Source organism: Nestor notabilis, unplaced genomic scaffold, assembly GCF_000696875.1.
Source record: "Nestor notabilis isolate BGI_N333 unplaced genomic scaffold, ASM69687v1 scaffold15392, whole genome shotgun sequence".
In the NCBI taxonomy this organism is placed as follows: domain Eukaryota; kingdom Metazoa; phylum Chordata; class Aves; order Psittaciformes; family Psittacidae; genus Nestor; species Nestor notabilis.
In genome coordinates this window covers 145,133-159,294 of record NW_009917174.1, presented here as the reverse complement: position 1 = coordinate 159,294, position 14,162 = coordinate 145,133, and the positions used below count along the sequence as shown (strand labels likewise).

General features: G+C 40.6%; 1 protein-coding gene across 1 annotated transcript in view; it reads right to left on the bottom strand.

Annotated features, from left to right (window-relative positions):
- Positions 1–14,162, bottom strand: part of LOC104413857 (adenylate cyclase type 5-like) — a gene marked incomplete at its 5' end in the record, with an annotated part of 214,124 nt that overhangs the window by 54,835 nt on the left and 145,127 nt on the right. Inside the window, 2 exon segments of the mRNA XM_010024968.1 lie at positions 2,511–2,638; positions 2,830–2,941. Coding sequence (XP_010023270.1) covers positions 2,511–2,638; positions 2,830–2,941 — 240 coding nt within the window.

The window sequence follows — 14,162 nt, the reverse complement described above, 5'->3', positions numbered from 1 at the left end:
CCTGCTGAAACAGCTCTTGCTCTCTTAACAGTTCTTTTTCCCTTACAATCCCTACCTTAAATTTTATTACCTGCTCCCTGAAATGACATTCATCATTTTTATTTACAAGCAGTAGATTCTGTATGAGGTAAGGGAAGCTGCATATGGGTAAGGTGCCACAGGCTTACAAAGTGAAAGAGCTCCAACCACAACACTTGGGAAAGTAATAAGAACTGGGGTAATGAAAATGCAGCTGCAGCCGTAAGCCTTGCATGGGCAACAGCAGCTTCAGTGCGGGTATAACACTGAGAAAGAAGGAAAAACATACTGCATGAGTGCTATAAACCCTACTGCACCCTCTGCCAAGCCACTGGCAAGTTACTGACACAAGACCAGGGAACTTCTCCTAGCAGAGTCACTGATGAAAAGGAGACTTCCGTTAGACGAACGCATGAGTTTGGTTATCCTTTACAGACAAATGAAATATCCCTTGTTACCTTCCTTTTTTTTCTTCTTTTTTTTTTTTTTTTCTTTAGTTCATTTATACCAGCAGTACAGTGAATATAATTCTATCTTTCTGATCCAGGGTAACACTCCCTGCTGTTATTGTGCACAGATGAAATCAGCCTATGGGCAGGACCCAGTGTTGGTGAAGCCTACAATCAAATGTTCAGTAGCTATTTGTTACCTGCAATCTAATGTTCAGTAGCTATTGGTTACCTTAATTGTGAAACCTCTTATCTTGATCCTTAGGGGAGGAGGAGGTAGGGGGGAAACAGGAGTAGTGAGAACAGAGTCACCTTCCATACTTATTAAGAGATAAGATTGTTAAATGCATTCATCATTCATCAAATGGGAAACAAGTTTTAAAGGCTACTGAAGAGCTATTTGTAAACAAACACCGAGTGCACTCCAGCTACATGTTAATTTCAGGGAAAGGTGGGTTGCAGTTAATCAATGAAGTCTAGACATCCTGGTGTTACTCAGCCTTGTGGGGGATTACACAGCAATGCCTCAAGGTCTCCAGATTTCATCAGGCCAACTACTGCAGAAAGTGAAACTTTTCTGGGCAATGTACACAGTACATTTTTTGTAGGGCTGGTGGCTAAGATTTGCTGCTTCATGTGTTTGACAAGACACCTTGTCACTTGCCACTTAATAGCATCCTTCCAAGGGCTACTGAAAACAAATTACTTGAAACTCCTTTTGTTTTGCTTTTTGCATACAAACCACAAAAGGAGACTGGTGCAAAGTAACAGAGTTTAAAACCAGGAAAGTAATGGTAGGAAGTCCTGGCAGTGTATGCTGTATACAAAGCAAGGGAATGCTGCTCAATGGAGTCTCCTGGGTGAAAACACTGGTTTTCAAACTGTGTTATGAAAATGAGGCTGAAAAGTCTGGGTGTGTATTCATTTACAGGATGTACTGTATCAAGCTCAGCAAATAGGTAGTTTTTATTATGATGAAGTGGAAACTCCATCAGTTTACTGAATGCAATGAGAGAACTGCATGGAGATCTTCTGCTTCTCTGTTGATACCGCTGACACTTTGGAAGATGCTTCCACAAAATAAAAAAATAGAAGAGAAGGGAAAAAGCAGCAGAGTCTCTGTGCAGCAGGGGTGATGTAGATAGTAAGGTCAAACGAGTTACCATCCAAAACTGACTGAATTTTGTGCTTAAACTTGCCTACACTCAAGATGACCGAATAAATCTTCCCTCCCTGAATTCTGACAGAATTGGCCTGTGAGAGCTCATGTTTGATGCAAACAATATTCAACATTGTCCACAATTCCCCAAGCAATATAACTAGGTATGGGGTCACATATTTGCTACTCTGTAAAGACAGGTATAGTCTGGACAAACACAGGGTTGCTAACCTGACCTCAGGGGCAGGCATAGATTCAGAACAGATTTTAAAAGAAAAAAGTAAAGATGAGGAAGTAAGTGGAAATAAAGGAAAAAGCATCACGGATCCGTCCCAGTCTGTCTCAGACCAACTTTATGGTTTTATTCAATAACTAATTTAGCTAAAACAAGAAAGTCTTCAACCTGACCTTTTTAGCCTAGGGACACATGGAGAAGGATTACTGAAACCAGACAAGATACTGAAACCAGACAAGACACACCTTAGCAGAGGAATTGTAAGGTGAGTAAAAAGCTGGTTTAAAGGGAAATAAGTGAAGAGTGACTGAAATTTAATGGAGTTATTAATAATCCTCTGATTTCATATTTCTGTAATTCACTGGAATCCTCCTTTGGGAATGAGACTTCCAGTAATTACAACAACCTTTGCCTTTCTCATCAGGAGATTGAGCTCTGATATCCCTGTGGCTGTAATGGACTCAAATGTCTGTCTTTCCACCATCAAACCTTTACTTACTTTGTTTTCTTGTTCCAGCTGGTCTCCTGTTTTTGCTGGCATCAGTTCCCTGGTTTGGCTACCTTGCTACTAATGTAAGGAAGACCTAATGGGAAAGAGAATCTGCTTGCTATTTGTTCTGAAATTCTCTATGGGAAATATGGTACTTACGAGATAGCCTCTATCATATCCATTCCCATTTCAACACAGCAGTGTGCATGGTCAGCTCTTGCTTCTGGCAGCCCAGACACACAGTAATAGCAATCACCCAGGATCTTGATACGTAAACAGTGGTTCTCCTGAAAAATAAATAAATAAATTAACAAAATAATAATAATGAAGGAGAGAGAAGTATTCAGTCTATATTCATGCTTGCAATAGCTTGCCTTTTAGGGCAGTGAATATTTACAGAAACCCAGGGAACTAGCACAGTATGTCATTCTTGCAACAGGGTAAGAAAAAAATATCAGAATTATAATAGAAAACTTACAGCTGCTAGTTTATCAAATCTGGCAAAGAGCTCGTTCAGCGTCATGACCAACTCCTGAGCAGTGCACTGGGAGGCCAGACTTGTGAAACCCTCTATGTCTGCAAAGAGGATGCTTGGGAAAAGAGAGAGAAAAAAAAAAGAAGAAAGCATCACAAAATTTGTTGCTGACATTTGTGCAAGTTCTGAGGTAGAAGTCCAGGTATGGGGAGGCATGTAGGAGTGCCCCAGCCCTAAAGAAGCAAGGATACCAGCACCCCTAATGCCACCTTATGATACAGCCTCTATAACATGCAAAGCCCTGAGGGGCACAGCCTCATCCACTCCAAAGATTAGAAAAGGCAAGAAAATGCCACAATCCTTTCATCCTTCTACCCCTGCCCCATGTCCAGAATATTTACAGTGCACTGGGAACTGGTGATGGCATGATAATGCTATCAGCCATCATAAACAACAAAGCACTCCTACACAATGACCAGATTAGCCCAGCTATAAAATCAACACTTACTTGTTTTATTCACATTCCCCAACCTCTCGGCTCAATAACATGACCCATGTCTTAACTCTGCTGCAGAAAACCACACTCCTCTGTCTGCTTCCCCTGCTGTCAAAGTACAGCCACAAAATAAAGCTCCTCTCTAGTGAATATCCTTAACCTTCCTACCTCAGCTTTCACCCCATTTTGGTGTTCAGCTTCCACGCACACAGCCTAGCCCTATGGCTGGCAGCATCCTGCCTGGTACCATGTGCCTGGCAGATGCTCCTGCAATGTTAGAAATGCACAAAGCCAGGCACGGCGGCACTGTGTGCTACCAGGGCCAAGGCTTGGGTGCAGCAGGGCTGGCTCGCCATGCCCTGACATGCTCACTGTCCTTGGGAAGACTTACCATCAGGCTTTCATTCGCTGGAGAAGGACATCTACTCTGACTTACTTTACTCATGCACATGCTTCTCACTCATTGCTTTTTTTTTCCTCCTTGGCTTCTAAAGAACTAGAGACATTAAACCTCCCATTTGTACCACATCTTCCAGCTGGCTTAGCCCCTGAAACACTATAAAAATATACACCTATAGTGCTCAGGAGCTCCCCTCAGCAAGGCCGCAAGCAGGCATAGCCCAACCTTCTGCCAAACGACGAGCGCAGCCCTTGCCAACTGAGGCAAACCTCTGCTATTGCAGCAGGGATATGGAATCACTCCCATCCATCCTGGATTGACTGGGAAAGCCTCTGAAGGCAGCATGGACTGTTTTGAAAGCACAATTTTTTGAATCACAATTATTAATAATGATTCTTTGATTTCAATTAATCAGTTTTAATGTTGTACTGCAAAGATTTTTTTTTTAAGAACTGGAAAAAAGATTCTGTCTCGCTGATAATTAGAACATTGAAAACATTGATTTCAATCAAACACAGCTATTATGCTGTATTTAAAACTATTCAGTGAAACAAGCACCGGACTATGTCCATATAGATCTAAGATAAAATGTACATATGCATATACGTTTATATAAATATAAAACTCATAAACTATACTTGCACATTGGAACATTTATCAAGTAGTTGATTTCTTCTTTGAAGTTGATTATTGCATCAAGCTGAACTTGAATAGGAAGAGAAATTAGAAGTGTAAATAACAAGCACTTTGGATTAGGTTTTTTTAATAAAACTTCAACATATTTTAGGCGACTTGTGGAGGCTGTTTTCAGTTGGAATCCCCTCCAATGTCTTCAGACAGAAAGCAAAGACAACAAAAATATTTTTACAAGTTTTCTTTTTTTTTTTTTTTTTTTTTGCAAAAATCCTGAAACACATTTCAATTCTGGCATGCTTTTCATATTTTCCTTCTGCATTTCAACTCCAATAAATCATCAACCAAACATATTGCAATAAATGTTTCGTCGTAAGTAAGACTGAAGCTAAAATGTGCAAGAAAAAAGTAAGATAGGAATGCAGGGATGTCTGATTCAAAATATACTTTGCCATTTTTTAAACACTTGAGAAAATACACAAAAAAATTTCACATATTTACAAATAAAAGTAAACCTCTCAAAGAAATACACTTGAAATCAACTGAAATCTTAAGAAATGTCTATTGCTTGCTAAGCAACTTAAGTATATGTTAATATGTTATGTTCAAATAGGAAATGTCTCCAGTTCTTGTGGCAGTAACAAAATGTATCCTGTTGCAAGCATGTTCCTCTTCTAGCACGGGACAAATTTCAAATTCCCCACAGCCATGTGTTATGACAGGAGGAATAAAGAGCAATTGCTGCTCTGATATCCAGATAGTAATGGGTACATCTGAAAATACTACACAGGGATACCCTAAGCTTTCTCCTCATGCCTGAATCAGAAAAATTAGTGTTAGCATAGTGTCCTAATAAACATTCCCATAGCTATCATGCTAGATGAATGGATCACACATTCCTAGAAGTTAAATCACAGCAATATTTTCAACCAGGCAAATGAAATAATCAGCAAAGACCTATGGAGCTATCCTATGCACAGATTTATGCCTTTTCAAATTGAAACTAATTGATTACAACATTTTCTTAAACTTGTAACCTTCTATGGGTGGCCAGCACATTGCTCTTTGTTGAAATTCAGCAGTTATCTATCTCCTTCATCTTGATCCTTGCCTTGCACTTCAAAGGACTGCATGGTTGCAGCTCCTCATGTAGCTCTGTGGCTGATTTCTAGATAACTACAATTATAAGCACTACAAAAGGGTCTATTATGAGAATAAAACTTGGAAAGGTTGCATGATGGGAATCTGAAATGCATTCCACATGAGCCAATAGCAATACTGGGAAGTTAACATTGACACCCCTGTTAGGAAGCCAACATTCACTACATGAGATGCTTCCCAGAATGAGCATTTTGTTTGAGGAAAGAGGGATGCATGAAACAATTTCAACAAAGCCAGTTTGATAATTTTTGAGAGTGGAGTCAAGGAAAAAGAAGTTTGGTTTTATCTAAAGCAAAGGAATAAATTGCAAGTATTTTCTCAGATGCTGCAAGTCTCTTCTCACTCTTGAACATGGACATAACACTTGGCAATAAGGGGAAGAGCTTCACCTGGCATACCTTTTCCTCTTTATATGAAAATCTACTTAAAATTAACTACATGTTAAGTCCTTTGCATGACTCAGTTTTTGCACACTTTGTGATTAACATGAAGGTATCTGCCTGCATGGTCCATACCCTCACCCCTCTTCCATGTTAGGTAACCAAGTAATGCATGAACCTCTTGAAGCACCTGAACATACTTCATTACAGGTCTCAGTCAGCTGTGTGACCTGCTTTGCAGCCAAACAGAGACACCATTAAAAAAGCTATCAGAAGACATTTCCTGGGATACACGGGCTGCAGGGAATGGGAAACCTCATCAGGGTACAGAAAGGACCATGTAGGAGGTGGCAGAGGACAGAGCAGTGATTTGGGAACTGAAGACAGATAGGGGAAAAGACACATGCATAGCGGGAGACTGGAGAAAGAACAGCACGTGAATGTCAGAGAAAAAAGTCCTTGCAAATAGGGGCCCAGACTGAAGCCTCTGTCCTCTGCTCTCAACAGAGAGCTCTGAAAGCCACTACATCACATTTTTACTCCTCCTTTCTAATCTGTTCCCTCCACACACTCCTGCTAGCACTACAGTTCCAGCAGCAGAGCCAACAACAAGGCTTACCGCTCCCAACCCTGCTAATGACCCACAAGGGAGGAATGGGGACTTGTGTACATGGTGTTGTGCTATGCCACTTCTGTTCCTTTTGTTATTAGCCCCAGTAATGCTTAAATTCACCCTTCTCCCTGTAAAATACCCAACACCTCAGAAGCAACTAGAAAAAAATAGATTTCTCATACAATAGACATCAGGGAACAGCACAAGATCCTCACCTTCTGTTTAGTCAGAGTTTTTCTTTAAAAACGAAGCCCCCTGTATCTCCTTACACACACAACATGCATACAGTGAGGTAGCAGGAGCATCTCCTGGTCCCGCCAGTGCATCTTGACTAGACTAGGAGCCTTAGGGTTTAAACATACCGCTTCCCCGCTACCCTTAAGTCCTCACTCCACACTTCTGTCTTTTGTGTCAGACTACCCTTAGCAATGAAAAGATTTCATTAAAGGATGATGTGACAGATGATTGTGAGGAAAGCCACAACTCAAGCCAACTATCTGTCAGTCTTGAGAGGGCAAGGCATTTCCTTGCTGTTGGGAGCACAATAGCAGTAACAGGTCTTCCTTGTGCCAAAATGTGCAGTAAATGACAGTGGCCAACAAAAGGTCAAATAAAATAATTATTATAGCTATAAAATATCATGAGATAACTAAGGCAGTGGTTTAGAAGTGCTGTTAGCTGAAGCTGACTGGAAGGGGTTGATCACACAATCTGCAGCCTGGGCATCAGCAACTATTATCAGTCCCGTGTCCCGATAGCTTCATCTGGAAGGCTACTGCTTTGTGGAAAAACCAGTTTAGCATGTAATTAAAATGTTGTAATGGCTTCAGAGCTCTTGATATATTTTCCACTGTCACTGCCTTCAGATTTGCCATCTGATTGGGTTTTTGTCCAGAAGTAACCAGGGTATGACCTCAAAAAAGACAAAAAAATCATTTATTTCTGGGAAAGACAGACAAGAAAAGGAGAGTTATTAATTTTATAAGGTTTTTATTATTATTTCTGTTTAATTTTGGTTGAAAAGTACCAGAGACTGTGTTGTACAGTAGAAGTGAATACTTTTCTATTTCAGCTCCTATTTCCAGCAAGGTCTGGCTCAAGATTTCGTATCTGTAGAAGGCAAGTTTGTGGCTGTTGCCCTACATGGCTCATGACACTGACAGGGAAGAAAGATGAAAGGGAGCTTGAATAGCTTCCAGACTCTGCCATCCTCCCCTCTGCTTAGGACCTGCCTGATACTTGCCTGCTCTTGCCCAAGCCCCACACAGGAGAGCAGGAAAGGTGAATACACAGACTGGAGTATCCCTATGCCGCTGGCTCCTGCTGATTCCAAGATCCCAGGGCAGATGGGCAGCAGAGGGCATACTGGGCAGCAGCTCTAGCTGCCGCTGCCACTGGGATGCCAGTCTCTGCCTGAGGTTGGCCCTTAGCAAAACCACCACCACCACTGTGGACTGCAAGACCTCCATGATATGGATGTCTAGATGCTTTTTGCACAGTGTTTCGCATAGCTGCAAAGGCAGAGTGAGGTGAAATGGAGAGAGGAGCAGCTAAGATGCAGAGCCACGAACAGGAAATTGCCAAAATGTTGAGCTCAGCCTTCCCGTTTTTTTGGTCTGTAATGCATTCACAGAATAGTTAAGATAGATACACATGGGCAGGCACCTCAGGTACCAGTAGGAGCCTCAGTGCAACACCCCAGTGTGAGCCTGCCCAGCTTGGGCTGCTTTCACAGTCTCTGTTCAGGTCCATCCCACTGCAGGTGATTTAAAACTATCTCCTGTAATTCAGGTGATGTGATTACACTGCTAATATATTCTGAGGCAGAAGCATCACAGGTTCTTTGAGATGGCAAAGGAGAAGGTTCTTGTCAAGAGTGCAGGAAGGGAAGAAATCTCAGCAGAAAGCAAAGAACAATGTAAGGAGTAGGAAGAGCTGAGGACCAGAGGGAAGCAGGAAATCCACATGAGACATCTGAAACCACACACACTTACAGAGAATGATTTTGAAGTGCAGCCTTAAATGTCTGAAGCTAACAGAGTTATCAACGGAGTGACATGACACAGCCAGGTTTCCCTGCAAATGCAGGATTATTCAAAATGTTAAATTAAATCATTAGTGCTTCTAATGTAAAAACAAAAAACCAGTCGTGTTCTATTTCAAGACATGTGCGTGCCATGCACGCCAGCCACAACATAAATTAAGTAATGCAGGAAACACAAACCCTATCACCATCACAACAGTAATGCCAGTCATGAATATAAACACCATGTGTTGCTGGAAACCGAACACCACAGGCACTGCATGGGAAACAGAACAAAACCCCAGACTTGGTGAGCTTTAATGACTTAGAAAAACTGCAAAGTGAATCTGACTGCGTGTGAATCAAAGCCATGGTATTTTACTGCAACAAATGTTACCTATAAAAGAAGAAAAACTTAATGTACCATAACAAAATAATCATTGTTCACTAAATACAAGCATTCATGAGCAAAGGTGTAACAAGAGAAAGCCATTTCCTGTAGACAGTTTACCTTTGTCAGTGATTTCACTAGGCTAATTGGTAAGAACAGTGTCTCAGAGTGCTACTGTTATTTTACAATACCATCCACTGCTATTGGTGTTGCATGTCATTAAGTCATGTTATGAACAAGGAAGAAGAAAAAGGATGGACTGGAATGAAGATGGCAGAACTCTCACTTGAAGGGCTGGGTTAAGACCTTAACACCAAACTACGTTTTCACAGAATCATACAATGGTTGAGGTTGGAAGGGACCTCTGGATATCATCTTGTCCAACCTCCCGATCAAGCAGGACCACCCAGAGCTGGTTACTCAAAATCATGTTCAAATGTCTTTTGGGTGTCTTCAGGGTGGAAGCTTCTCTCAAGCAGTTTGGTAGATTAGTCAATTTCTGCACTTGGACATCTGTTTAGAAGCCAGTTCCCTGACAGCATGATAAGCTCAAAAGTTACTTTCCAGCTCCAGTGGCATAAACATAGTATTTAAGTTCATCTACAAGTTCTTAAAATGAACATGGCATCAAGATACACCCAGTTTCTTTCCCAGCTATAGCTACTTTGGGATGGGATGACAAGGAGATCTTTTATGTGCTTTCTCCCGTACCCACCCTATGTACACACAGGATTTCAGCCTCCTGAGTTTAATAGCAGCAACAACAAAAGGACAAACCAAAACAAGGTGGGGACAAGTATACAGCAGTGGCACAGTGACCCCAGTCAGGCAGCATGTCTAGGTAAAGCAGCACAAATGTGAGCAAGGGCAGCAAAGCCCACCTGAGGAGGGTGAAGTGACCCACACAGATCATTGTGCTGAGTGACAGCCCAGTGACTGGTCCAGCAAAGGCTGCAAGCTACTTCCAAACTAATTCAGGTCTCAACAGGACATCACTCTTGTTCTCTAGGGATGTCCATGGCTACAGGCTAAAGTCTTAGCCTTAGCAATGCAAAAAATGTTCTCCAGAACAGCAGGACATCAGACAGACCAGAGGTTAAAATATTTCCTTTTCCTACAGTCATGGAAAAAACCCAACCCTAACAGTAAAATGATATACTCTATCCTAAACTTATATGGTCAGTTCAGAGAAGATGTTTTGTACTGGAAATCACCTATTGTTTCAAATGAGCCCTAGCGCTTCTGTGACACATTAGCTGGCACAGCTCCCCCTTGGGAAGTGGGATTCTGTTGTGCACCTTGATAGTGCTCCATCTTAAGATCAGTCATGCTGGCTTCTACTTGCTCAAGAAAGTGAGAAGACATGTATGTACATAAATGATGTGATAAGCAAAGCAATACTTTAGAGAGAATAACAAAAAAATCAGATTAAATGCACACAAAATCCCTGCAAAACCAAAAGTCCAGAAAAATGTGAGCCTTTTCACCCTTTTCTTTACAGCAAAAGGCCTTCTGTCCCTCTTCCAAAATAGCCAAAAATGTAAACCAAATCTGCATCACATATTCGAGAAGTTCACTCTGCAAGACCACACCAAGTGAAACTGGTAACAGAGCTGAAACCAACAAAGAAGCAAGAGACCAGATGGTTCACGGAGACACTGGTGTCAAGGTGCAGACTGCCATCCACAGAGCTACTGCATGACGACAGCAAGGCTCATTGCAAAGATATAAACTGCAGAACCCTGCCTTTACTTGATTTTCCCATGTTTGCTCTCAAATGAGTGTTACTGGAGGTGAGAACTGCCTGGGGGACTCAGACGGGAGACACACATCTCCATCACATACTCTCAACATTTGCGGTTGCAGCTTTGTCTGCATTAGCAATGTGCTCCTGGGAATGCCCCACTGAGAGTGTCTGACCGTGCTGACACTCAAGGTCTGCTGAGAAAAATGGCACTGTACTTTCCATCATGGTCAGTGAGCTTCACATTGATGCCTGTGGTCTCTTCTTCACTGTCAGTGCAGGAAATGAGAAGAAATTAAGATCCTGAAATCACCAAGAGAAGTGGAAGACTGCAGCAGTCATACAAGGAAAAGTTTTTTCCATGACCTTTCCAGATTTCCGGTTTACAAGCACGAGTGGCTACCCTAATTATTGGAACTTAGTTACAGCTAAGTACTCATTTTTTATTTTAAACATGAAAAACTTGCTACCCTCTTCCTCTAAACATCTAGTTAAAAGATTTTCCTATTTCGGCTGGCTATATTTAACCAGATTAATTCTTCACTGGAAACCGGAGTAACAAATAGCTTTTTGGGAAGAAAAACTATTTGGGGAAAGCAAAACAAACATAGATATGCAGTGGCTACTAGCCAGACTATAGGTGGAATGCATTATAGATGTGGTGGAATACATTATAGATGCCTTTCAGATAAGTGGAAGGAATTTTATTACTCATCATCGCAAGCCAACTTAGATGCCTCTGGCTGTTGAGCATAAAAAAGAAATCCAAGTGGCCTAAATGAGATTTTGGGTTATTAAGGAGGAGGGACTTCAGGTCTTTTTCATGTATCTAAGAAAGACTGGTGGGAATGTGAAATTTTTTCCAATCATTCTGGTCAGGGGGAAAACTATGTAAATGATAAATATGCAAAATCCATTCCAACTCCAAGGAAGTTTAGGAAGTCAAAGCTGAAGGACATACATGGCCTTTTGCAGAAAGGCGCAGAGGAACCATGCATACTGCTGACCCTGACCATGTGTCTTTGCTTTGGCTCCAAGCAAGCCCAGACTCACCCGTGTCTGCCTGACCAATGCAAAGGAGTTGGCAGGTCTGCCCAAACTGGAGATGGATCCAGCCTGCACCATAATAAATCAAATTCATTTGTCCCACAAGACAGCCTGAAATCCAGAACTGCATATAAAACGAAAAGGAAAAAAACATATTATTTTCTAGTTTTCAAACTTCAAAAATGCTTTTTGCTGTGAGCATTCTTGCAGACTGTTTTCTGGCATTAGAGCAATCTCTGATATCAAAATCCTGCCAAAAACCAAGAAGAAAAAATACAGAGTTTAGAGAATTCTTAAAGAAGGGACTATCTAGTACCACTACAGGTATAGGAGTCTGGCACTATTCCTCCCTGTCCCTCTTCCAGAGAACAGTTTGCAAAAGTGACTGAAGCCATAAAAGCAACAAAACAGAAAAGAGAAACAACTAAAAGCTTACGTATTAAACCAAAAGACAACCGGCTGCACAGAGGCTGTGTGCCAGCAACCAATCAGTTGTCAGCAAAGACAACAGAGTATATAAATTTTGACATAGACATTTAACAGTTTCACATGTATATCCTGGGAAAGGCACATGGGATAGATATTGAGTACATTGCATTTAGTCAGGCTTGGGATGCTTTCTGTTATATATTGCTCAGGTGTTTGTCTTTGATGGTGAAAGAACGAGCTCTACATAGCTGTGCAAATTGCATTCAGTCTGTTCTTCTCTGGTATCATGGATATTCAAACAATGATGCTTTTGTACTCCCTAACCAAAAAGCTACAGTAATTCTGCATGCAGTGGTCATTTCCTAACCTTACTTCTTCCTCACTCTCTCAATTAGCTTATCCAGGGTCCTGTTCTTTTGTGATTTATTTACTCTGCAATTTTGGTAAGCCAGGGTTGTTCCTCTGGGAAAGTCACAAGATAACGAAAACATTATATCAGCATATAAATGTCATATAAATAATTTAAAATATTAAGGAACAACTACACCTTTACTATAGTAATCTCATTTTCCCTAGGAAAGTAGGTACCAAAATATATAGACTGCTTCATGGATAAGCTGAGAATGGACATATGATGTCCATCTGTATACACAATTACCATTAATTTTTGGGAGCTTACTAGATCAATAATACTCAAAGTGGCCATTTGCTGGGAAAACCGTCTGCTGAGGAATAGGAACATGAGTCTTATAACCCTTTTTGGAACAGTCAGTGTGAGCTGACTTGTTGCTTTCTCATTTCTATACTTTTAAACATAATTGAACAACTGTGTTTTTAGAATTACACCGATGAAACTGTAAAGAGAAATGGACCCAAAGCATGTTGAGAAATTTAACTTCTAATGCTTACTTCCTTATGTCTGCTTTGCTGAGAAATACCACTGTGACATCAGTGGAAGAGAACTTTAAAATGAAGACATAATCCTGTGTTAGTTACTCTGCAAGGTAAAGTGGCTGGTCAAAGAAAATGGAACAGCTCATTAACTGAGGGACCAACTTGTTATTTATTAATAAACAAACCTGATAATAAATTTAATAAGAAAACACATGATGTTTTCAGTGAGAAGGAAGATTGGCCATCATTTCAGAATTAAATAAAAAGGAAAAAATCCTGCAGGAAATTGAACTCGTTATCTGGTTATTGCACGCTACACTAATAATCCTTACCTGATAAGAACCAGCAATTAATAGATATCCTCAACTCATGAGTAAAGTTCTCCCAGCTTCATGAGGGCTACAATTTAAGGGGTTTGTTTCCTTTTTAAGATGTGATCTACCATCACATTGCAATTCATCAACGGCACTTGAGCTGACATCTATCTTTGTTTACCTTTGGTGACACAGAAAACTCCAGCTGCCATGGAGAAACAATGTAAATATAATGAAATTCTGTACAATCAATATCAGCAGTAAAAACACTCCACCTTAGAGGACAGTATAGGTGAGCTCACTAAATGAGTATTTCTATGCAAAGATCATCTTTGAACAGGAAATACTAAATTCTATGCACCTGTATGTTAGTCCCTATGAGGTATGTTAATCCATAACATACCTCATATTTCAAATACTTTACACATGTCCACTATTTTACAAACAGTAAACAGTGTTAAATCTACTTTATGGCATTCAGATTGTATATTATAAGAAAACATTTACACCACTTTTGATTTATTATGCTGGTCAAGATATCAGCTATCAAGACACCTTGAGTCTGATATTTGGAAGCCCATCATTTGATTCTGTGACCAGTTACTTAGTTGGGTCTGTCTGAAATTTATTTCTTTATAAAATGAAGGTGACCATTGCATCTCTATGAATATGAAGTTTTCAAACTGGCATTAAGCAATTGTTATAATGTTACTGGGCTAGAAAAACAACGTCATTTTGCAAAGGCAGCAGTATAGTATATAAAGAAAATACATAAAGGAGCTCAAGGTCATGGGGGAAAGCTATGGCAAAG